A 25,892-nucleotide genomic window follows, 5' to 3' on the forward strand; every position below is an offset into this window, starting at 1 on the left:
GTGAACTCGTTATCATGACAACAACATTTCTGTGGAGCTCTCTTGTTCACCCGGCAACAGCATCCAAAGGCGTGCAGTTCGTGATTGGTGTGTGAGAAAATTCTGCACCCATCAAACGTTTCTCTCTGGTTTGAACTGCTGGGGATCTGTAGCAGGCTGAGGTAAAGTAACATTAGCAATGGCGAACAAACTAAAATTGTATGTGAATAAAAACATTTAATGTTAATAAATAATTCCACCCCTCCATGAACTGCCACCTTAACGTGGTGGAGGGGTTTGAGTACCCGAGTGACCCTAGGAGCGATGTTGTCTTTAATGATGAGAATAATCTTGAGGTCCGTGACGTCGCCCGGTATGGCGCAGCCGGGTCCCCACCCTGGAGCCAGGCCCGGGGTTGGGACTCGTACGCGAGCGCCTGGAGGCCGGGCCATTCCCCATGGGGCCCGGCCGGGCTCAGCCCAAAGGAGCGACGTGGGGCCGCCTTCCCGTGGGCTCACCACCTGCGGGAGGGACCATAAGGGGCCGGTGCGGAGAGGATCGGATGGCAGTCAAAGGCAGGGGCCTAGAAAACCCGATCCCTGGACACGGAAACTAGCTCTAGGGATGTGGAACGTTCCCTCGCTGGCTGGGAAGGAGCATGAGATCATGCGCGAGGTTGAGAGGTTCCGACTAGAGGTAGTTGGGATCACCTCTACGCACGGCTTGGGCTCTGGAACCACACTCCTTGAGAGAGGATGGACTCTTCACCACTCTGGAGTTGCCCATGGTGAGAGGCAGCGGGCTGGTGTGGGTTTGCTTATAGCTCCCCAGCTCTGCCGCCATGTGTTGGAGTTTACCCCGGTGAACGAGAGGGTTGTTTCCCTGCGCCTACGGGTCGGGGATAGATCTCTCACTGTTGTTTGTGCCTACGGGCCGAACGGCAGTACAGAGTACCCGACCTTCTTGGAGTCTCTGGGAGGGGTGCTGGAAAGTGCTCCGACTGGGGACTCTATCGTTCTACTGGGGGACTTCAATGCCCACGTGGGCAACGACCCTGACACCTGATCTGAACCCGAGCAGTGTTCAGTTATTGGACTTCTGTGCTAGTCACAGTTTGTCCATAACGAACACCATGTTCAAGCATAAGGTTGTCCATCAGTGCACGTGGCACCAGGACACCCTAGGCCGTAGGTCGATGATTGTTTCATCTGACCTGCGGCCGATAGTCCTGGACACTCGGGTGAAGAGAGGGGCTGAGCTGTCAACTGATCACTACCTGGTGGTGAGTTGGATCCGATGGCGGGGGAGGAAGCTGGACAGACTCGGCAGGCCCAAGCGTACTGTAAGGGTCTGCTGGGAACGTCTGGCCGAGTCTCCTGTCAGAGAGATCTTTAACTCCAACCTCCGGCAGAGCTTCGACTGGATCCCGAGGGAGGCTGGAGATATTGAGTCCGAGTGGACCATGTTCTCCACCGCCATTGTCGAAGCGGCCGCTCGGAGCTGTGGCCGTAAGGTCTCCGGTGCCTGTCGAGGCGGCAATCCCCGAACCCGGTGGTGGACACCGGAAGTAAGGAATGCCGTCAAGCTGAAGAAGGAGTCCTATCAGGCCTGGTTGGCTTGTGGGACTCCTGAGGCAGTCGGTGAGGCCATGGAGAAGGACTATCGGCTGGCCTCGAAGAGATTCTGGCAAACAGTCCGGCGCCTCAGGAGAGGGAAACAGTGCCCTACCAACGCTGTTTACAGTAGAGGTGGGCAGCTGTTGACCTCAACTGGGGATGTTGTCAGGCGGTGGAAGTACTTCGAGGATCTCCTCAATCCAACCGTCACGTCTTCCATTGAGGAAGCAGAGGATGAGGGATCAGAGGTGGACTCGTCCATCACCCGGGCTGAAGTCATCGAGGTAGTCAAGAAACTCCTCTGTGGCAAGGCACCGGGGGTGGATGAGATCCGCCCTGAGTACCTCAAGTCTCTGGATGTTGTGGGGCTGTCTTGGTTGAAACACCTATGCAACATCACATGGCGGTCGGGGACAGTGCCTCTGGGATGGCAGACCGGGGTGGTGATCCCTCTTTTTAAGAAGGGGGACCGGAGGGTGTGTTCCAACTATAGGGGGATCACACTTCTCAGTAATCTTTCGCGGTAGCGAAAAAACTGTACACTGACAAAACAGCTGGCAGAAATGGCGAAATTCAAACTGGCATTAGCGAATCATTTCCTATAGCCACCATACACAGCTTCTGTTCTTCGGCAGTGATGTCAAGGTGAGCCTGAACTTCAACCTCAACAAGCTATGTGAAGATAAGTTGCTTCGTCTAGCTTTTGAAAATTGCTGCTAGTTCATACTGATGTATATTATTGCTATATTTTTTTATTTATGTAATTAATTCTTACTATGTAGATGTTGTGTGCCATGTCACAAGAATTTCATTGTGCAGGATGATGCTGTGTTATTCAGTGTATTTGATAAATAAACGTCGACCTTTGAACTTCTGGATTTCCTTTGTTTTTATCGATGTTGACTTCTGCCTGCTTGTTTGCCTGCTCATGGATCTTGAGTTAATTAAATTCTGCCCTCTCTGTAATTGGGACCTCTACCTCTGAGTCATATTGTGGGAGAATCAATGGATCAACTTCGCCAACAAGACATAATATTTTTTGCGAGAAACATTTTAATACGGAGAATCATGTCCCAAGTTCACTTAGAAGAGGACTAAAGATCAAAAGCAATTCCATCAATTTACCCAGTTTAACCCGTGGAAACAAGAAAGATTGTTAGTAATACTTCCGATTGGAATGTTATAATACACAAAGTACACATTGCCACTGGATATTCTGGGAAAGGGTTGGGGATTAATGTATTCACCATCACCCCCCTTTACTGTAGCTACTGACCAGATTCTATTCGGTCAATTCATCATCTGTGTATTATGGTTAGAACGTAGTAAGCATCTATCCCCAGAAACTTTTCTTTCTGCACACATTCAGTCACACATAATATAAAGCTCTGGAAAAAAATAAGAGACCACTGAAAAATTATCAGTTTCACTGGTTTTAATATTCATAGGTATGTGTTTAACTAAGATGAACTGTTTTGTTTTATTCTATAAACTACTGACAACATTACTCCCAAAGTCCAAATAAAAATATTGTAATCTAGAGTATTTATTTGTGGGATGAAGCTGGACAGACGTACTGTAAGGGTCTGCTGGGAACGTCTGGCCGAGTCTCCTGTCAGAGAGATCTTTAACTCCCACCTCCGGCAGAGCTTCGACTGGATCCCGAGGGAGGCTGGAGATATTGAGTCCGAGTGGACCATGTTCTCCACCGCCATTGTCGAAGCGGCCGCTCTGAGCTGTGGCTGTAAGGTCTCTGGTGCCTGTCGAGGTGGCAATCCCGAACCCGGTGGTGGACACCGGAAGTAAGGGATGCTGTCAAGCAGGAGTCCTGAAGAAGCAGTCCTATCAGGCCTGGTTGGCTTGTGGGACTCCTGAGGCAGCTGACGGGTACCGACAGGCCAAGCGGACTGCAGCCCGGGTGGTTGTGGAGGCAAAAACTCAGGCCTGGGAGGAGTTCGGTGAGGCCATGGAGAAGGACTATCGGCTGGCCTCGAAGAGATTCTGGCAAACCATCCGGCGCCTCAGGAGAGGGAAACAGTGCCCTACCAACGCTGTTTACAGTAGAGGTGGGCAGCTGTTGACCTCAACTGGGGATGTCGTCGGGCGGTGGAAGGAGTACTTCGAGGATCTCCTCAATCCCGCCGTCACGTCTTCCATTGAGGAAGCAGAGGATGAGGGCTCAGAGGTGGACTCGTCCATCACCCGGGCTGAAGTCACAGAGGTGGTTAAGAAACTCCTCGGTGGCAAGGCACCGGGGGTGGATGAGATCCGCCCTGAGTACCTCAAGTCTCTGGATGTTGTGGGGCTGTCTTGGCTGACACGCCTGTGCAACATCGCGTGGCAGTCGGGGACAGTGCCTCTGGGATGGCAGACCGGGGTGGTGGTCCCTCTTTTTAAGAAGGGGGACCGGAGGGTGTGTTCCAACTATAGGGGGATCACACTTCTCAGCCTCCCCGGGAAAGTCTATGCCAGGGTACTGGAGAGGAGAATACCTCCTTGAACCTCAGATTCAGGAGGAACAGTGTGGTTTTCGTCCGGGTCCTGGAACACTGGAACAGCTCTATACCCTCTACGGGGTGCTGGAGGGTTCATGGGAGTTTGCCCAACTAATCCACATTTGTTTTGCGGATTTGGAGAAAGCATTCGACTGTGTCCCTCACGGCATCCTGTGGAGAGTGCTTCGGGAATATGGGGTCCTGGGCCCTTTGCTAAGGGCTGTCAGGTCCCTGTACGACCGAAGCAGTAGCTTGGTCCGCATTGCCGGCAGTAAGTCAGACTTGTTCCCAGTGCATGTTGGACTCCGGCAGGGCTGCCCTTTGTCACCGGTTCTGTTAGTAATTTTAGGCGCAGCCAGGTGCCGGAGGGTGTCAGGTTTGAGGACCACACGATTTCGTCTCTGCTCTTTGCGGATGATGTTGTCGTGTTGGCCCCTTCAAGCCAGGAACTTCAGCATGCACTGGGACGGTTTGCAGCCGAGTGTGAAGTGGTGGGGATGAGAATCAGTACCTCCAAATCCGAGGCCATGGTCCTCAGTCGGAAAAGGGTGGCTTGCCCACTTCAGGTTGGTCGAGAGTGCTTGCCTCAAGTGGAGGAGTTTAAGTATCTAGGGGTCTTATTCACGAGTGAGGGAAGGATGGAACGGGAGATTGACAGACGGATCGGTGCAGCTTCTGCAGTAATGCAGTCAATGTATCGGTCTGTTGTGGTGAAGAAAGCGCTGAGCCGTAAGGCGAAGCTCTCGATTTACCGGTCAATCTACGTTCCTACTCTCACATATGGTCATGAGCTTTGGGTCATGACCGAAAGGACAAGATCCCGGATACAGGCGGCCGAAATGAGCTTTCTCCGCAGGGTGGCTGGGCGATCCCTTAGAGATAGGGTGAGAAGCTCGGTCACCCGGGAGGAGCTCAGAGTAGAGCCGCTGCTCCTCCACATCGAGTGGGGTCAGCCGAGGTGGCTTGGGCATCTGTTTCGGATGCCTCCTGAATGCCTTCCTGGGGAGGTGTTCCGGTCCCGTCCCACTGGAAGGAGACCCCGGGGAAGACCTAGGACACGCTGGAGGGACTATGTCTCCCGGCTGGCCTGGGAACGCCTCGGTGTCACCCCGGAAGAGCTGGAGGAAGTGTCTAGGGAGTGGGAAGTCTAGGCATCTCTGCTTAGACTGCTGCCCCCGCGACCCGGCCCCGGATAAGCGGAAGAAAATGATGAAAAAAATGGTGAAATAATTCCACATGTGAGAGTAAAATTTCACATCTGAGGAATTTATTTCAGGAATTATATTTTGATTTGTCCAAAAATCGTATTTCGTTGACAGTCACCATTCCCAGAGTTTGGCCTTCAGGCACAGAGGGTCATTTTAAAAAGAAACAATACATTATTCAGCTCTGTCTCAAATTCATATTAATAATACAAATAACTTTATTTGTAATGTACATTTCTAGTATAATTACACAAAGTGCTTTACACACCAAAATAGGAATTCATTAAAATAATAATAAAAATATATACAGTGTATATAAAAAGTCTACACACCCCTGTTAAATTGCCAGGTTCTTGTGATGTAAAGGAATGAGACAAAGATAAATCATGTCAGAACTTTTTCCACCTTTAATGTGACCTATGACGTAAACAATTCAGTTGAAAAATAAACTGAAATCTTTGAGGGGGAAAAATGTAAAACTCACAATAACCGGGTTGCATAAGTGTGCACACCCTTAAGCTAATACTTTGTTGAAGCAACTTTTGATTTTATTACAGCACTCAGTCTTTTTGGGTAGGGGTCTATTAGCATGGCACTTCTTGATGTGGCAATATTTGCCACTCTTCTTTGCAAAAGCGCTCCAAATCTGTCAGATTGTGAGGACATCTCCTGTGCACAGCCCTCTTCAGATCACCCCACAGATGATCAATTGGATTAAGGTCTGGGCTCTGGCTGGGCCATTCATAAAAATTAATCTTCTTCTGGTTAATCCATGCTATTGTGGATTTGGATGTGTGCTTTGGGTCATTGTCGTGCTGAAAGGTGAACTTCCTCTTCATCTTCAGCTTTCTAACGGATGCCTGAAGGTTTTGTGCCAAATTTGCCTAGTATTTGGAACTGTTCATAATTCCCTCCACCCTGACTAAGGACCCGGTTCCAGCTGAAGAAAAACAGCCCCAAATCATGATGCTGCCAGCACCATGCTTCACTGTGGGTATGGTGTTCTTTGAATGATGTGCAGTGTTGTTTTTGCACCAAATATACCTTTGATGTTTGTTTTTGCACACTTCAGCCAGGCTTGGATGTTTTTCTTCATAAGAAAAGGCTTCAGTCTTGCCACCCTACCACATAACCCATTCATTTGAAGAATACAGAAGATTGTTGTCACATGTAGCACACAGCCAGTACTTTACAGAAATTCCTGCAGTTCCTTTAATGTTCCTGTAGGCCTCTTGGAAACCTCCCTGACCAGTTTTCTTCCCGTCTTTTCATCCATTTGGGAGGGAAGTCCAGTTCTTTGTAATGTCTCTGTTGTGTCATATTTTCTGCATTTGATGATGACTGTCTTCGCTGTGTTCCATGGTACAGTGGGTATCGAAAAGAATCACCCCCCTTTAAAATAATCAAATGTTGTTGCTTTGCAGCCTGAAATGAAGACAGACACAGTTTTTGTTTCATTCAGCTGTACTTACTCAGTGCAACTTATAACATCCAAGTGAAAGATATAACACCAACATGTCAGAAAATAAAAAATAAATAAATAAAATAATCACTGAGTTGGAAAAAGGATCACCCCCTTGTGTCAGTATTTTGTTGAACCACCTTTTGCTTTAATTACAGCCTTTAGTCTGTTGGGATATGTCTCTACTAACTTTGCACATCCAGACGTTGCAATATTTGACCACTCTTCTTTGCAGAACTGCTCAAGTTCAGTTAAACTTGATGGTGACCGTTTGTGGACTGCTGTCTTCAAGTCATTCCACAGATTTTCAAAGGGGTTTAAGTCCAGGCTCTGAGTAGGCCATGAAAGGACATTCACCTTTTTTCCTTCAACCACTGTGTGTTCAATTTTGCTGTGTGCTTTGGGTCATTGTCATGTTGGAAGGTAAATCTTCTTCAGATTTTCCTCAAGAATTTGACAGTGCTCCAGTCCCTGCTGCAGAGAAACAACCCCATAACATGATATTACCACCTTCATGCTTTACTGTAGGAATGGTGTTATTTGGATATTGAGCTGTATTGGATTTTCGCCAGACATATCGTTTGGCGTTGAGGCCAAATAATTACATTTTAGTCTCATCTGACCATAACACCTTTTTCCACGTGGCCTTAGAATCTTCAAGGTGCGTTTTGGCAAAGCTCAGTCGTGACTGCATGAGGCCTTTCTTGACGAGTGGCTTTTTTCTTGCAACCCTCCCATACAAGCCACATTTGTGGAGAATTTTTTATATTATTGTCAGATGCACACAAAGACCACTCTTTGTCATGAATTCCTGCAACTGCTTCAGAGTTCCTGTAGGCCCCTTGGTAGCCTCTCTGAGGCTTGGTAGCCTCCTCCTGGCTCTTTCATCCAGTTTGGAGCGACATCCTGACCCAGGGATAATCTGTGTTGTACCAAATACCTTCCATTTCTTAATAATATACTTCACTGTGCTTCTAGGCACTGATAAAGCCTTTGAATTGAATCCATCTCCTGACATGTGCCTGTCCACAACTTTATCCCGGAGATCTTTTGACAATGCCTTGCCACCCATAGTTGATTTCTTCAGTTGCACTACCAAGGACTGAAATTCTTCAGGAAAAGCTTGTTTCATGCTGAGCTAATCAAAATGACCACAGCTGATCACAGATGAAAGTCAATTGGCTTTGTGTACTATTGAGAAGGGGATTAACTACACCTGGTTGGGTTTACAAAGAGATTTTTCCAACTCAGTGATTTTGTTTTTTAATTTGTGATTTTGTTTATCTGACAAGTTGGTATTATATCTTTCACTTGGATATAATACGTTGTAAATACAGCTGAATAAAACAGAAATTGTGTTTTCATTTAAGGCTGCAAAGCAACAACATTTGATTATTTTAAAGGGGGGTGATTCTTTTCTATACCCACTGTATATCTAATGCTTTGGAAATTATTTTGTACCCTTCTCTTGACTGATATATTTCACCAATGAGATCCCTCTGATGCTTTGGAAGCTCTCTGCGGACCATGGCTTTTGCTCTGAGATGCAACTAAGAAAATGTCAGGAAAATCCTACTAGAACAGCTGAACTTTATTTGTGATTAATCAGTCACTTTAAATGATGGCAGATGTGTAATGACTTCTATTTAACATGAGTTTGAATGTGATTGGTTCATTCTGAAAACAGCCACATCCCCAGTTATAAGAGGATGTGCACATTTATGCAACCAGGTTATTGTAAGGTTTTTATTTTTCATTTTTCCCCCTCGAAGATTTCAGTTTGTTTTTCAATTGAATTGTTGACATTATAGGTTGCATTAAAAGTGGAAAAAGTTCTGACATGATTTATCTTTGTCTCATTCTTTTACATCACAAAAACCTGGCATTTTCACAGGGGTGTGTAGACTTTTTATATCCACTGTATATGAAAAAATATGTATAAAAAAAAAATAATAGTAACCGTATGTACCTTTATCACAAAGCTGCATTGCAAGCGGAAAACTACTTTAAAACACTCCAAACTAAGACAAGTGGTGTTATTTACCTCAAAAACATAAATATGTTGTATTCCTTTCACAACCTTTACCTCAGGGATCACCCGATCAACTTACCTCCTGTTATTTATCAGACCTCAGTTTTAATCGGGTGACGGTGCCAAGCGTCTTTGGTTATTTCACACTTGCCCTAGGATCTTTTTAGTTTGATTTTACGTCTTTGGAGGGATTACACTGAACTCAGTTTACCAGTCACTGGAATGTAGCGTAAGGTGTAACTTGACCCACTGCAAGGTCAGTTAACTTCCACCCTGGCTTATGACACGCGTCCTAAGTCTGGAACGGTCCTATCGATCAATGCCACCCGGCGGTTCCTAACACTCAACAATATTTATAGTCGTGCTTATTTAGAACCGGTTCACTCACCGAGCATGAAGTACTGAGAGTCGACCCTATCGTACTTGCGCTGGCTTTATATAGCCTTTAGGTCCCCTTATGGTCTGTTTAAACTATTTTCTGTTTTTCTCCAAGGTTTGGGTATTTCCCAGCTGTAAATCACAAACCCTTTTTTATCTTATCTAACTAATGCTGATCTTCTGTCAGTCCAGGCGTTCTCCGCTCAGACTGGGTCAGAGGTCAGATCTTTTTATGGCGTGGACTCAAGTTTCGTATTCCTTCTCGGGAACGAATCCCTGGTCAACCCACTTCTTTTTTGCCCTAACATATACTATAAAAAATAAACTTTATTAAACCCAGAACAAACACCTCAAGGAATGAATGTATTTTTTACCCAACCTTAGAGCAAACCAGTACCAAACACCCTCTAACCGACGATCGCATCTACCCCTTTCTCTCAGTTGCCTGCTAGGGACCTGGAGGGGGAACTGATATCGTCTCTAGGTCTAAGTTTTGATTTATGGAGTACGCAGAATCTCACTGACTACTATCTCTAGTAAAAACAGGGCTGCGGCTCAGAGGCAGAGGAATTTATGATCAAGCATTTGACAATCACCCACACACACAGAGAACAAGAGGAGACAGAGCTCTTACAAGTTCCTACCTTTATTTAGTCAATCACTAGTACAGACAGCACCGGGTTCCCGGAGGGTCCAATAACCAAGAGTCAGATCAACTCTTCTCGAGTCTTTGCTCCAAAAGCAATAAAGTCCCGTTATCGGACCCTCCAGGCCCTTTTATAACATTTTTTATTCATGAGGTTCATGAGGGTGGTGCACATTTTACATAACTGTACAATGATTGGTTTACCATAATATCATATTTCAGTTCCCTCCCTTTGTGTATGAAGGATATACATATTAATACACATTGTTCAATGATTGGTTTATCATTATTACATGACCCCAAACATTACCACCCCTCCCGTAGTCCTTATGTGGGGTCTATATATGCCCTCTCCATTTCCCTCCCCAAATTTCAGCCTGTTGAAAATGTTGTTTTCTGGGGTCTTCGTTTGGTTCATAGACAAACACCAAGAAGCGCCAGGCTGAAGTTTGCAAAAGACCATAAGGTCTGGACCGTAGAAGAATGGAGTAAGGTCATCTTCTCTGATGACTAAAATTTTCAGCTTTGCCCAACACCTGGTCATCTAATGGTTTGACGAAGACCTGGAGAGGCCTATAAGCCACAATGTCTCGCACCCACAGTGAAATGTGGTGGAGGGTCTGTGATGATCTGGGGATGCTTCAGCAAGGCTGGATCCGGGAAGATTTTTCTTAGTGAAGGATGCATGAATCCTTCCCAAGTACAAGGTTATCCTGGAAGAACACCTGGTTCCTTCTGCTCCGACAATGTTCTCCAACTGTGAGAATTAGTTTTTCCAGCAGGACAATGCTCCATGCCAAATAACCAGGTCAATCAAGTGTTGCATGCAGGCCCACCTTATCAATACCCTGTCATGGCTAGCCCAATCTCTAGACTTGAAATCCATTGAAAACCTCTGTAATTTGATAAAGAGAAAGATGGATGGTCACAAGCCATCAAACAAAGCCGAGCTACTTGAATTTTTGTGCCAGGAATGGCATACATATCACCCAACAGCAATGTGACAGACTGGTGGAGAGCAAGCCAAGAAAAGCATGAAAGCTGTAATTAAAAAAATAAGTGTCATTCCACCAAATATTGGTTTCTGAACTCTTCCTAAGTTGAAAAATGAATATGAATTTGGTTTTTTTTGCATCATTTATATAATTTTTTTTGTGTTTGTTTGGGGGGAGTATTGTTCATCATCATCATCTTCTTCCGCTTATCCGGGGCCGGGTCGCGGGGACAGCAGTCTAAGCAGAGATGCCTAGACTTCCCACTCCCTAGACACTTCCTCCAGCTCTTCCGGGGGGACACCGAGGCGTTCCCAGGAGACATAGTCCCTCCAGCGTGTCCTAGGTCTTCCCCGGGGTCTCCTTCCAGTGGGACGGGACCGGAACACCTTCCCAGGAAGGCATTCAGGAGGCATCCGAAACAGATGCCCAAGCCACCTCGGCTGACCCCGCTCGATGTGGAGGAGCAGCGGCTCTACTCTGAGCTCCTCCCGGGTGACCGAGCTTCTCACCCTATCTCTAAGGGATCGCCCAGCCACCCTGCGGAGAAAGCTCATTTCGGCCTCCTGTATCCGGGATCTTGTCCTTTCGGTCATGACCCAAAGCTCATGACCATAGGGGAGAGTAGGAACGTAGATTGACCAGTAAATCGAGAGCTTCGCCTTGCTGCTCAGCTCTTTCTTCACCACGACAGACCGATACATCGACCGCATTACTGCAGAAGCTGCACCGATCCGTCTGTCAATCTCCCGTTCCATCCTTCCCTCACTCGTGAATAAGACCCCTAGATACTTTAACTCCTCCACTTGAGGCAAGCACTCTCCACCAACCTGAAGTGGGCAAGCCACCCTTTTCCGACTGAGGACCATGGCCTCGGATTTGGAGGTACTGATTTTCATCCCCACCGCTTCACACTCGGCTGCAAACCGTCCAAGTGCATGCTGAAGGTCCTGGCTTGAAGGGGCCAACACGACAACATCATCCGCAAAGAGCAGAGACGAAATCGTGTGGTCCCCAAACCTGACACCCTCCGGCCCCTGGCTGCGCCTAGAAATTCTGTCCATAAAAATTACGAACAGAACCGGTGACAAAGGGCAGCCCTGCTGGAGTCCAACATGCACAGGGAACAAGTCTGACTTACTGCCGGCAATGCGGACCAAGCTCCTGCTTCGGTTGTACAGGGACCTGACAGCCCTTAGCAAGGGACCCAGGACCCCATATTCCCGAAGCACCCTCCACAGGATGCCGTGAGGGACACAGTCGAATGCCTTCTCCAAATCCACAAAACACATGTGGATTGGTTGGGCAAACTCCCATGAACCCTCCATCACCCTGTAGAGGGTATAGAGCTGGTCCAGTGTTCCACGGCCTGGACGAAAACCACACTGTTCCTCCTGAATCTGAGGTTCTACTATTGGCCGTATTCTCCTCTCCAGAACCCTGGCATAGACTTTCCCGGGGAGGCTGAGAAGTGTGATCCCCCTATAGTTGGAACACACCCTCCGGTCCCCCTTCTTAAAAAGAGGGACCACCACCCCGGTCTGCCATCCCAGAGGCACTGTCCCCGACTGCCACGCGATGTTGCACAGGCGTGTCAGCCAAGACAGCCCCACAACATCCAGAGACTTGAGGTACTCAGGGCGGATCTCATCCACCCCCGGTGCCTTGCCACCGAGGAGTTTCTTAACCACCTCTGTGACTTCAGCCCGGGTGATGGACGAGTCCACCTCTGAGCCCTCATCCTCTGCTTCCTCAATGGAAGACGTGACGGCGGGATTGAGGAGATCCTCGAAGTACTCCTTCCACCGCCCGACGACATCCCCAGTTGAGGTCAACAGCTGCCCACCTCTACTGTAAACAGCGTTGGTAGGGCACTGTTTCCCTCTCCTGAGGCGCCGGATGGTTTGCCAGAATCTCTTCGAGGCCAGCCGATAGTCCTTCTCCATGGCCTCACCGAACTCCTCCCAGGCCTGAGTTTTTGCCTCCACAACCACCCGGGCTGCAGTCCGCTTGGCCTGTCGGTACCCGTCAGCTGCCTCAGGAGTCCCACAAGCCAACCAGGCCTGATAGGACTGCTTCTTCAGGACTCCTGCTTGACAGCATCCCTTACTTCCGGTGTCCACCACCGGGTTCGGGATTGCCACCTCGACAGGCACCAGAGACCTTACAGCCACAGCTCAGAGCGGCCGCTTCGACAATGGCGGTGGAGAACATGGTCCACTCGGACTCAATATCTCCAGCCTCCCTCGGGATCCAGTCGAAGCTCTGCCGGAGGTGGGAGTTAAAGATCTCTCTGACAGGAGACTCGGCCAGACGTTCCCAGCAGACCCTTACAGTACGTCTGTCCAGCTTCATCCCACAAATAAATACTCTAGATTACAATATTTTTATTTGGACTTTGGGAGTAATGTTGTCAGTAGTTTATAGAATAAAACAAAACAGTTCATCTTAGTTAAACACATACCTATGAATATTAAAACCAGTGAAACTGATAATTTTTCAGTGGTCTCTTATTTTTTTCCAGAGCTTTATATTATGTGTGACTGAATGTGTGCAGAAAGAAAAGTTTCTGGGGATAGATGCTTACTACGTTCTAACCATAATACACAGATGATGAATTGACCGAATAGAATCTGGTCAGTAGCTACAGTAAAGGGGGGTGATGGTGAATACATTAATCCCCAACCCTTTCCCAGAATATCCAGTGGCAATGTGTACTTTGTGTATTATAACATTCCAATCGGAAGTATTACTAACAATCTTTCTTGTTTCCACGGGTTAAACTGGGTAAATTGATGGAATTGCTTTTGATCTTTAGTCCTCTTCTAAGTGAACTTGGGACATGATTCTCCGTATTAAAATGTTTCTCGCAAAAAATATTATGTCTTGTTGGCGAAGTTGATCCATTGATTCTCCCACAATATGACTCAGAGGTAGAGGTCCCAATTACAGAGAGGGCAGAATTTAATTAACTCAAGATCCATGAGCAGGCAAACAAGCAGGCAGAAGTCAACATCGATAAAAACAAAGGAAATCCAGAAGTTCAAAGGTCGACGTTTATTTATCAAATACACTGAATAACACAGCATCATCCTGCACAATGAAATTCTTGTGACATGGCACACAACATCTACATAGTAAGAATTAATTACATAAATAAAAAAATATAGCAATAATATACATCAGTATGAACTAGCAGCAATTTTCAAAAGCTAGACGAAGCAACTTATCTTCACATAGCTTGTTGAGGTTGAAGTTCAGGCTCACCTTGACATCACTGCCGAAGAACAGAAGCTGTGTATGGTGGCTATAGGAAATGATTCGCTAATGCCAGTTTGAATTTCGCCATTTCTGCCAGCTGTTTTGTCAGTGTACAGTTTTTTCGCTACCGCGAAAGATTACTGAATATAGTTTTTTGGTGTAGTTTTCCGCTTGCAAAGCAGCTTTGCAAAAGTGGTACGAACCGTTTCCGTTCATGAATTTGGGAGATGCTAATAACACTTATTATAGATTGGGACAGAGCTGAATAATGGATTGTTTGAAAAAATTACTATTTGTTCCTTCTGGAATATGTCTTCGTAAGTTAACTTTAAGAAAAATATGAATTTTGGACAATCTATCCTTATAACATGTGTGTTTTTGTGTCTTACAGAAATATAAGGAGTTTGAGCAAGCAGTGCGTGTACAAGAAATAGATGGGCTGAGGTTGGTAAAGAAGCTGGCAGAGAATATGGAGGAGATGTTCCACAAGAAGTCGGAAGCCATGAAGGTGAGTCAGACAAAACTTCTTGTCATACACTATATTCTAGGAGTGTGCCAAGTACTCAGACAAAACAAGTGTAGTTACGGATATAAGCAATTTGCCGGATACGGATATGATTACTGTCATTATACATAATCAGATAAAGTTACTGAAATCCAGACATTCTCACTTCACTCAGATGGCGAGAAATACTTGGTGCTCAATTGAATGATTCTGCCATCACCAGCGGGGGTTTTCTTTATGTTTAGAATGTTGCCCACACATGTAATAGCACCTGCATTCACTTTTGCCCATTTGTCTTTCTGTGTTAAACTATCAATTTCTGTGTAAATCACAATAATTTGATTGCTAGCCATCATGCAAGTTATATTTTCCAGTCACTTTGCTGAGGCGATGTTGTAGTGGAAGTTGTTTTTGTTATTGGTTTTAGTACGTGTGCAATCATTCTTTAAATTATCAACAGTTATTTGTCTGCCTTTTAATATGTTTTACTCCCAGGTTAATACATGGAGATAGAACTGCTTCTAAATTATTGCAATTGTGCAGATCACAATTTACAAATGTATATTACAATGTGTAAAAAAATAATACAATTTACAAATGAATGTAACATCCACAAACAAATCTCTCATGATCTGCAAATACAATACACAATCCACAAATATATTTCACTACCCATAAATAAACTCCTTTCTACTTGTACCTCAAACACCTTGATTATCCCTCACACCTTTAAACAGTAAATTCACTATTTGCGGATCACATATTTGTGGATTGGTTCCAATTTGTTTGTAACATTTTGACTGAAGTTTTATTCTGCATAAAAATCTACATTTGTACAAATTCTACAAACAAATACATCATGATCTGTAAATAGGAAACACGGTCTTCAAATGTAATTCAGAATCTTCAAACAAACACGTTTCAAATTCACAAACAAATACTTTACCATCTGTAAATATGAAACACGGTCTGCTATCGGAATTCACAATATGCAAACTATTCTCATCAGGTGAAGAGGTATTTGTGAGTGACATTTGAGTTTGTGGAACGTATTGTATTTGCGGATAGCAAACTGTGTTTGTGGATTGGTTCCTGTCTGTTTACAGAATTTTGACGCAAACATTCCGCATTAGATTTGCATAAAGGATTTATACTTGCAATCCAATGAGGCTAATAGGGTTGTCTCTTCACTAGCTTTCTTTACACCATCTTGGCCTGTGCTCCAGCCAATCAGGTACTTGCCTTTAGTCTTATGTCAGGTCTTGGTTAGAAAGCTACAAAGTGTGATCTTTCCTGAAGTCCTGGTGAAAACAGCAACTATGCAGAAAACTGGTAAGCTGTTTATAAAAACGTTATTGGAAGCAATTGCTTGATATCTAAAGTAACCTACTAGCTATTTGTACGCTAGACTCAGATAATTGTTTTGTGTCTGACAAAAATTTTGCATTGTATCGCTACGCTACTACCTACACTGAACAAAATTGTAAACGCAACAATTTTGTTCAGTGGCCTTTTATTGTGGCCAGCCTAATGCACACCTGTGCAATAATCATGTTGTCTAATCAACATCTTGATGTGCCACACCTGTGAGGTGGATGGATTATCTTGGCAAATGAAAGTGCTCACTAACACAGATTGACAGATTTGTGAACAATATTTGAGAGAAATAGGCCTTTTGTGTACATAGAGAAAGTCTTAGATCTTTGAGTTCAACTCATGATAAGTGGGGGAAAAAACAAGTGTTGCGTTTATAATTTTGTTCATTGTAGTTAACCGGGCATAGGCTTCATTACAAGACAGAGTAGCGACACTGCAGTCACACACGTGTCACTCTCCCAGCCGGATTTCTTTATCCTTGTCAAAGTAGTTTGTTAGCTAGCCAGCTATCCAGTCAGCCATCCTATGTTGTGATAGTTTCACTTGTAGCTCTCGCATTGTCATTTCATTATTTCTATCTTTGCCTAAATGATAACGACAATTTCTCCTGGTTCAGCTCTACGTTGCACATCTACTTCAACCGAAGTTCAGACAACATGGAATGATGTCCTGACGCCTCAGCATTCTTGTTGACACTCTAGCATCTAGTGTTTAGTCTTCAAGGAAATACAACAACATGCAGGCATATGTACATTTATTTATATACCATACTGATTGTGGAGTACCCGTCGTTGTTTAAAATACAACCTAAAGACATTTATAGTATGCAGAGTTTACAGTATAGTAGGTTATATACAACATATACCACAGTGCTCTGAATGTTGATAAAACTGTAAACATACAGTGGGGAGAACAAGTATTTGATACACTGCTGATTTTGCAGGTTTTCCCACTTAGTTTTTATCATAGGTACTCTTCAACTGTGAGAGTTGTAAGTAGGAGCTTTGTAAGTAGGAAAACCTGCAAAATCGGCACTGTATCAAAAACACTGTAGTATTCAAGTTATTTTCTTGTCTGTGTCAATTTTGTTCGACCCCTTATCACCTCAACTGATATTCTAGTTTTGTTTTGCCCATGTTTGCTTCATTGATAACATCTAAAAAAATGTGAACTAGTCTGAACAAAATGTGATATGCAGTTTTTTTGTCATATGTATCATTTAGATTTATATTTTAGAAATATATATATGTTTTAATATATGTATTTAATGCTCATCCTACCGATGATGTAAAATTTGATTGCATGTGGTTAATAAAACCATGCTGTATAATGGTTCAAATGAGCTAAAACCTTTGTCATCACACTAAATATGCTGATGCTGTGTATAATCAAGAAGTCTAAGGTAAAGGTTAGGAAAATGTGTACATTATTTCGCTATTGTCTCTGTCCATTAATTTTCTGGCTATTTCTGAAGATATTGTGATAGCATGCTACCTTTTACCTTTAATATCTGTCACAGTAACATCTGGAGAAAAAAGATGAATGACGATAATTATTTTCACTGACCAATATGGCACCAAATGAGTAGTGTGCACATGCACACAGGACCAGTCCTGGCCAGGTCTTCATCTAACAAAGGTGAATCAGTACACCATTTATCCAAGCCCAAGGTAGATAAGTCCTGGTTCAGTACATAGCACGTGTATGTTTTCATAAATAGTCCCGCCTTCACCACCCCACAAATTCAGAGACCAAATTTCATCTGTAGCACATCCACTTGCCATGCTGCTTTTCATGCTACTTGTTTCAACCAGGAAACAAGTAGCAAAACTTGTCACTAAGAAATGTCCTCATCTACCATGAAAATATACATGTAATTAGTCTGAATAAGAAATATAGCATAATGAATGATAAATGTAGTAATTGACAAGGTTAGAAACTATTTTTAATTGAAATAATAATTGGGTCCTTCAAACTTTGCTTTTGTCAAAGAATGCTCCATTTACAGGTCTTTCACATTCTAGTTGTCAATTTGTTCAGGCAATCTGAAGAGAGTTCACCCCATGCTTCCTAAAGTTGGATTGACTTGAGGGGCACTTACATATCATACGGACAAGCTGCTCCTACAACAGCTCAATAGGGTTCAGATCCGGTGAGTGAGCTGTTCTCTCCATTATAGACAGAATAGCAGCTGACTGCTTCTTCCCTAAATAGTTAATTGCATAGTTTAGAGCTGTGCTTTGGGTCATTGTCCTGTTGTAGGAGGAAATTGGCTCCATGGAGAGAAAATTAGGTGATAACCATCCTCCAACAAATCTCTTATTAGACTACCACGAAAGCACAGCTTCCAAATGTGAATGCCACACCAGGAATCAAATCCAGATCTCAAATCCAGAACTGCTTAATTGACAAAGTAATAGCCCACACCTGTCCATGAAACTGCTTTTAAATCAAATTTGGATGTGAATCCTCTCAAAATAAAGCACTTTAAGCCTATATTCATTATATTTTTATTTATAGTGTTGTTACGCATGCAGGTGTTACACCTGTAGGTGTGTTTGTGTTTTTCCCCTCCTGCTGTTTCCCCAGGTGTCCCTTATGTTCCTGATTGTGCTCGTTGGTGGTTCCCACCTGGCAGTCATGAGTGCATCACCTGACTGCTGAGGTGGACCAATCAGTGGACACCCCTCCAAATTGCACCACCTGTTCCTTTTTCAGTTACACAATCGCATCACACATCCCTGGTTTAAAAACCCAGTCAGTTGGTTCTCTCAAAGAGAGTCTTTTGCTTTACCCCACATGGACATACACACTCTTGAGATACACACAGATACTTTGTTCATTCATACATCACTTAGTTTAGCACATACGTTTCACTTTTTCCTGTTTCATTTGACTATGTATTGCTGTGGTGTCTTGTTTGGTGTTGTCTAGTCAGTCGTTGTCTAGCAAGTCGCCCTTGGGCATAGACAACTGGTAGGAAAACATTGTCTGAAAACACTAGTTAGAACTGAGCGGACCACCGACTGTATGTTTGTATTGGTTAATAGTCAGCTAAGAGGTTCTTGCGGCAGGCAAGTTCAGTTTAGGGGTGTTTGGACAATATTATTTCTTTTCTTGGGTCCAGCCCCTTTTCCCTTAACCCCTTTACAGTGTGTTTATAATAAACGTTTTATGTTTGACGGTAGCTTTAGTTGTCTTTGTCGTTCTCACTGTGCGTTTACACTACACTAATTTGCATGAGTTTCAAGTCCATTCACCCTAGACTGCTAGAGCCACAGGGTTCGTAACAGTGTAACTAGAAAATATTTTGGTTAACAGACAAAATAAAACTTGTCAGTGTCCAATTATTTCCGGACCTAACTGTTCCTTTGTATGCCTATACTTTACAGAGTGCCTAACAACAGTCCTTAACTGTGGTATATGTTGTATATAGCCTACTATAAACCCTTCATACTGCAAATGTCATTAGGTTGTATTTTAAAAACAGTGTAACCACACGGGTACTCTATAATCAGTATGGTATACACTCACCTAAAGGATTATTAGGAACGCCTATTCAATTTCTCATTAATGCAATTATCCAATCAACCAATCACATGGCAGTTGCTTCAATGCATTTAGGGGTGTGGTCCTGGTCAAGACAATCTCCTGAACTCCAAACTGAATGTCAGAATGGGAAAGAAAGGTGATTTAAGCAATTTTGAGCGTGGCATTGTTGTTGGTGCCAGACGGGCCGGTCTGAGTATTTCACAATCTGCTCAGTTACTGGGATTTTCACGCACAACCATTTCTAGGGTTTACAAAGAATGGTGTGAAAAGGGAAAAACATCCAGTATGCGGCAGTCCTGTGGGCGAAAATGCCTTGTTGATGCTAGAGGACAGAGGAGAATGGGCAGACTGATTCAAGCTGATAGAAGTGCAACTTTGACTGAAATAACCACTCGTTACAACCGAGGTATGCAGCAAAGCATTTGTGAAGCCACAACCCGCACAACCTTGAGGCGAATGGGCTACAACAGCAGAAGACCTCACTGGGTACCACTCATCTCCACTACAAATAGGAAAAAGAGGCTGCAATTTCCACAAGCTCACCAAAATTGGACAGTTGAAGACTGGAAGAATGTTGCCTGGTCTGATGAGTCTCGATTTCTGTTGAGACATTCAGATGGTAAAGTCAGAATTTGGCGTAAACAGAATGAGAACATGGATCCATCATGCCTTGTTACCACTGTGCAGGCTGCTGGTGGTGGTGTAATGGTGTGGGGGATGTTTTCTTGGCACACTTTAGGCCCCTTAGTGCCAATTGGGCATCGTTTAAATGCCACGGCCTACCTAAGTATTGTTTCTGACCATGTCCATCCCTTTATGACCACCATGTACCCATGCTCTGATGGCTACTTCCAGCAGTATAATGCACCATGTCACAAAGCTCGAATCATTTCAAATTGGTTTCTTGAAAATGACAATGAGTTCACTGTACTGAAATGGCCCCCACAGTCACCAGATCTCAACCCAATAGAGCATCTTTGGGATGTGGTGGAACGGGAGCTTCGTGCCCTGGATGTGCATCCCACAAATCTCCATCAACTGCAAGATGCTATCCTATCAATATGGGCCAACATTTCAAAAGAATGCTTTCAGCACCTTCTTGAATCAATGCCACGTAGAATTATTGCAGTTCTGAAGGCGAAAGGGAGTCAAACACAGTATTAGTATGGTGTTCCTTATAATCCTTTAGGTGAGTGTATAAATAAATCAAAATCAGCTAGGTCATGTGGTTGTCCAAATGAAGCTGGCAAGTTTATTTATTTAACATGGATACATGCCCATAGCATATGCCTGCTTTTTTTTGTATTCGCTGAAAGACTAAACACACTGTAGATGCTGAAGTGTCAACAAGAATACTGATGCTTCAGGACACATTCCATGTTGTCTGAACTTCGGTTGAAATAGTTGTGCAACGTAGAGCTGAACCAGGAGCAATTGTCGTTATCATCTAGGCCAAGAAAGAAACAATTAATTTAGTATGGTAGAGCTGCAAGTGAAACTATTACAACATAGGTTAGCTGACTGGATTGCTGGCTAGCTAACAAACTGCTTAGACAAGGATAAATAAATCCGGCTGAGAGAGTGACGTGTTACTAGTGTCGCTACTCTATCAAGTAACGAAGCCTATACCCGGTTAACCATAGCTAGTAGCGTAGCGATACAACACTAGATTTTAGTCAGACACAAAGCAAACAATTATCTGTGTCAAGTTGGTTACAGTATTTCTTCCAATAACGTTTTTATAAACAGCGTACTAGTTTTCTGCATAGTTGCTGTTTTCACCAGGACTTCAGGAAAGATCACACTTCGTAGCTTTCAAACCAAGACCTGACATAAGATTAAAGGCAAGTGCCTGATTGGCTGGAGCACAGCCCAAGATGGTGTAAAGAAAGCTAGTGAAGAGACAACCCTATTAGCCTCATTGGATTGCAAGTACAAATCCTTGCAAATCTAATGGGGAATGTTTGCGTCAAAATTCTGTAAACAGACAGGAACCAATACACAAACACAGTTTGCTATCCACAAACACATTTTGCTATCCACAAATACAATATGTTCCACAAATATCTCTTCACCTGATGAAAATAGTTTGCATATTGTGAATTGCGATAGCAGACCGTGTTTCATATTTACAGATGGTAAAGTATTCGTTTGAGAATTTGACGTGTTTGTTTGAAGATTCCGAATTACATTTGTGGACCGCGTTTCCTTTTTACAGATCTTGATGTATTTGTTTGTAGAATTTGTGCAAATGTAGATTTTTATGCAGAATAAAACTTCAGTCAAAATGTTACAAACAAATTGGAACCAATCCACAAAAATAATGTTATCCGCAAATAGTGAATTTACAGTTTAAAGGTGTGAGGGATAATCGCAAATACTTTTTCATATATTCAAATCCTTGCTTTGAGGTACAAGTAGAAAGGAGTTTATTAATGGGTAGTGAAATATATTTATTGATCTGCAATAATTTAGAAGCAGTTCTAACTCCATATTAATAGTACTAGAAATAAGAGGGGTGCCACCAGACCCTGGTTTGCAGGACCTAGCCCAGGATATTTTTTGGTCATGTAATGCTGGAGGCAGAAATAGGGGTGGCAGGCACAATCTTCGAGGTATTTCTTTTTACCCAGGAAGCAACACAAATTTAAACAAGAGCTAACATGGAGTACAGGTGCTGGTCATAAAATTTGAAAATCATCAAAAAGTTGATTTATTTCAGTATTTCCATTCAAAAAGTGAAACTTGTATAATGTATACATTCATTCCACACAGACTGATATATTTCAAGTGTTTATTTCTTTTAATTTTGATGATTATAACTGACAACTAATGAAAAACCCAAATTCAGTATCTCAGAAAATGTTAATATTGTGAAAAGGTTCAATATTGAAGACACCTGGTGCCACACTAATTAACCCAAAACACTTGCAAAGGTCTTTAAATGGTCTCTCAGTCTAGTTCTGTAGGCAACACAATCATGGGGAAGACTGCTGACTTGACAGCGGTTCAAAAGACGACCATTGACACCTTGCACAAGGAGGGCAAGACACAAAAGGTCATAGCTAAAGAGGCTGGATGTTCACAGAGCTCTGTGTCCAAGCAAATTAATGGAGAGGCGAAGGGAAGGAAAAGATGTGGTAGAAAAAAAGCGTACAAGCAATAGGGATAACCGCACCCTGGAGAGGATTGTGAAACAAAACCCATTCAAAAATGTGGGGGAGGTTCACAAAGAGTGGACTGCAGCTGGAGTCAGTGCTTCAAGAACCATCATGCACAGACGTATGCAAGACATGGGTTTTAGCTGTCCCATTCTTTGTGTCAAGCCACTCTTGAACAAGACACAGCGTTGTAAGCGTCTTGCCTGGGCTAAAGACAACAAGGACTGGACTGCTGCTGAGTTATGTTCTCTGAAGAAAGTAAATTTTGCATTTCCTTTGGAAATCAAGGTCCCAGAGTCTGGAGGAAGAGAGGAGAGGCACATAATCCACGTTGCTTGAAGTCCAGTGTGAAAAGTTTCCACAGTCAGTGACGGTTTGGGGTGCATCTGCTGGTGTTGGTCCACTATGTTTTCTGAGGTCCAAGGTCAACACAGCCATCTATCAGGAAGTTTTAGAGCACTTCATGCTTCCTGCTACTGACCAACAGATTTCCTTTTCCAACAGGAATTGGCACCTGCACAGTGTCAAAGATACCAGTAACTGGTTTAAGGACCATGGTATCCTAGTTCATAATTGGCCATCAAACTCACCTGACCTTTACCCTATAGAAAATCTATGGTGAATTGTGAAGAGGAAGATGCGATACGCCAAACCCAACAATGCAGAAGAGCTGAAGGCCACATTCATAGAAACCTGGGCTCTCATAACACCTGAGCAGTGCCACAGACTGATCAACTCCATGCCACGCTGCATTGCTGCAGTAATCACGCAAAAGGAGCCCCAACTAAGTATTGAGTGCTGTACATGCTCATACTGAGATACTGAATTTGGGATTTTCATTAGTTGTCAGTTATAATCATCACAATTAAAAGAAATAAACATTTGAAATACACTCACCTAAAGGATTATTAGGAACACCATACTAATACTTTGTTTGACCCCCTTTCGCCTTCAGAACTGCCTTAATTCTACGTGGCATTGATTCAACAAGGTGCTGAAAGCATTTTTTAGAAATGTTGGCCCACATTGATAGGATAGCATCTTGCAGTTGATGGAGATTTGTGGGATGCACATCCAGGGCACGAAGCTCCAGTTCCACCACATCCCAAAGATGCTCTATTGGGTTGAGATCTGGTGACTGTGGGGGCCATTTCAGTACAGTGAACTCATTGTCATGTTCAAGAAACCAATTTGAAATTATTCGAGCTTTGTGACATGGTGCATTATACTGCTGGAAGTAGCCATCAGAGGATGGGTACATGGTGGTCATAAAGGGATGGACATGGTCAGAAACAATGCTCAGGTAGGCCGTGGCATTTAAACGATGCCCAATTGGCACTAAGGGGCCTATAGTGTGCCAAGAAATAATTGTGCGTGAAAATCCCAGTAACTGAGCAGATTGTGAAATACTCAGACCGGCCCATCTGGCACCAACAACCATGCCACGCTCAAAATTGCTTAAATCACCTTTCTTCCCCATTCTGACATTCAGTTTGGAGTTCAGGAGATTGTCTTGACCAGGACCACACTCCTAAATGCAGTGAAGCAACTGCCATGTGATTGGTTGATTAGATAATTGCATTAATGAGAAATTGAATAGGTGTTCCTAATAATCTTTTAGGTGAGTGTATATCAGTATGTGTGTAATGAATGAATATAATATACATGTTTCACTTTTTAAATGGAATTACTGAAATTAATCAACTTTTTGATGTTATTCAAATTTTATGACCAGCACCTGTAGATGGCACACTGTGTGTTAACGTGAAACAAATCCACACAAAGGTAAGTATAAAATGCAAAAACTAACACTGGAACAAACAAAAGAAAAGATATGTAAGAGTACTAGAACCGGAGAACAGAGAGACATGTATAAACAATATAAACAGTACTGCTCATTGAGCAGACATTAAATAGATAGGAAATGGGAAGCACCTGTGTGCAATAACACATGGTCTACATTCAAGTTTAGGAGTGTGTTGTGAATGATGTTGCAAAACCCCTGGTGGACCTAGTAGACTGGGGAAAGACGGGTTTAGGCAATGGTAGCAGTGGCGTGGGCGTTACAGGTCACCCCTGAGTGTTTTGCGAGCTAATATTAGTTGGGATGATGTGCATTGACAGCCGACATGTGCGTTACTTTCAGGGCATGCACTTCCTTAAAACTGTGCAGCATTGGGCAACATATAATCGGGGCTCCCCGGAGCTCAAGGGGATTTTGGAAGTATGGCTACATGAGACTGCCACCACTAACACCAAATTCACACTGTCTCTGTAGTCATTGTAATGGGGCTTTATTTCATACAGGATACATTACACCTTATCATCCCTTGCTGTGAGGCTGGAAGCCATCTCCCCTCGGTGTCTCTGTCATTCTATTGATCTGAACCTCTATATCCCTAACATCTAAGTATGAGTGTATGTTTTGTGCGTGCGTGCATGTTTGCAGGTGTGTAAGATAGGCAGGGATTTGCATTGCTGGTTGGAAGCACGGCTCTCTGCTTTTATAGCTGCTAGTGATAGATCACATCAGCACTTACATGCGGTTGTTAACAGCAATTTTTCTCTGCGTGAATAATGTTTGTGTGTTAAGATAAGTGTGTATTTGCCTGTGCATGTGTATAAATGTTAATATATTATACAGAAACGTAAATCAAAGTAAATGCAGTCATTAAAATATAGTTTTCTAAATTGAAATACAAATGTTTATGAAAGCAAAAATATACTAAAACATTTGAGTATGAGAAGTAAATTCTGCAAGTAGGTGACAAGGTTTTTACAACCGTGTTTCCAAAAAGTTGATACGCTGCGTAAAATACAAATACACTGCTCAAAAAAATGAAGGGAACACGTAGTCATCCATATAACACAAAGTAAATTAAACTTCAGGGATATCAATCTGTCCATTTAGGAAGCATAAGCGATTGAGAATCAATGTAACCTGTTTTGGTGCAAATGAAAGTGACAACAGTTGCACTGGAGAGGCAACAGCAGGGCAACCCCCAAAAAGGGAGTTGTTTTGCAGGGAGTGGCCACAGACAAGTGCCTTTTTCTTCCTGACTGATTCTTCTCTGGTTTGGCATTTTGCTAGTTTCTTTGTCACTACTGCTAGCATGAGATGGTACCTGCACCATTCAGGTTGCACAGGTAGTCCAGCACCTTCAGGATGTCACATCCACATCCATATGTGCCATTGCAAAAATGTTTGCTGTGTCTTCCAGTACAGTCTCA

The 25,892-nt window shown here is 43.5% G+C and overlaps 1 protein-coding gene across 2 annotated transcripts in view; it reads left to right on the top strand.

Annotated features, from left to right (window-relative positions):
* cacna2d3a (calcium channel, voltage-dependent, alpha 2/delta subunit 3a) overlaps positions 1 to 25,892 on the top strand; it is a 691,437-nt gene that overhangs the window by 101,947 nt on the left and 563,598 nt on the right. For both annotated transcript variants that reach the window (XM_034295715.1, XM_034295716.1), the window contains exon 3: positions 14,458 to 14,574. In XM_034295715.1, the coding sequence (XP_034151606.1) occupies positions 14,458 to 14,574 (117 nt within the window). The remainder of the gene's footprint in view (positions 1 to 14,457; positions 14,575 to 25,892) is intronic.

This window comes from Esox lucius, chromosome 12 (genome assembly GCF_011004845.1).
Source record: "Esox lucius isolate fEsoLuc1 chromosome 12, fEsoLuc1.pri, whole genome shotgun sequence".
Classification (NCBI taxonomy): domain Eukaryota; kingdom Metazoa; phylum Chordata; class Actinopteri; order Esociformes; family Esocidae; genus Esox; species Esox lucius.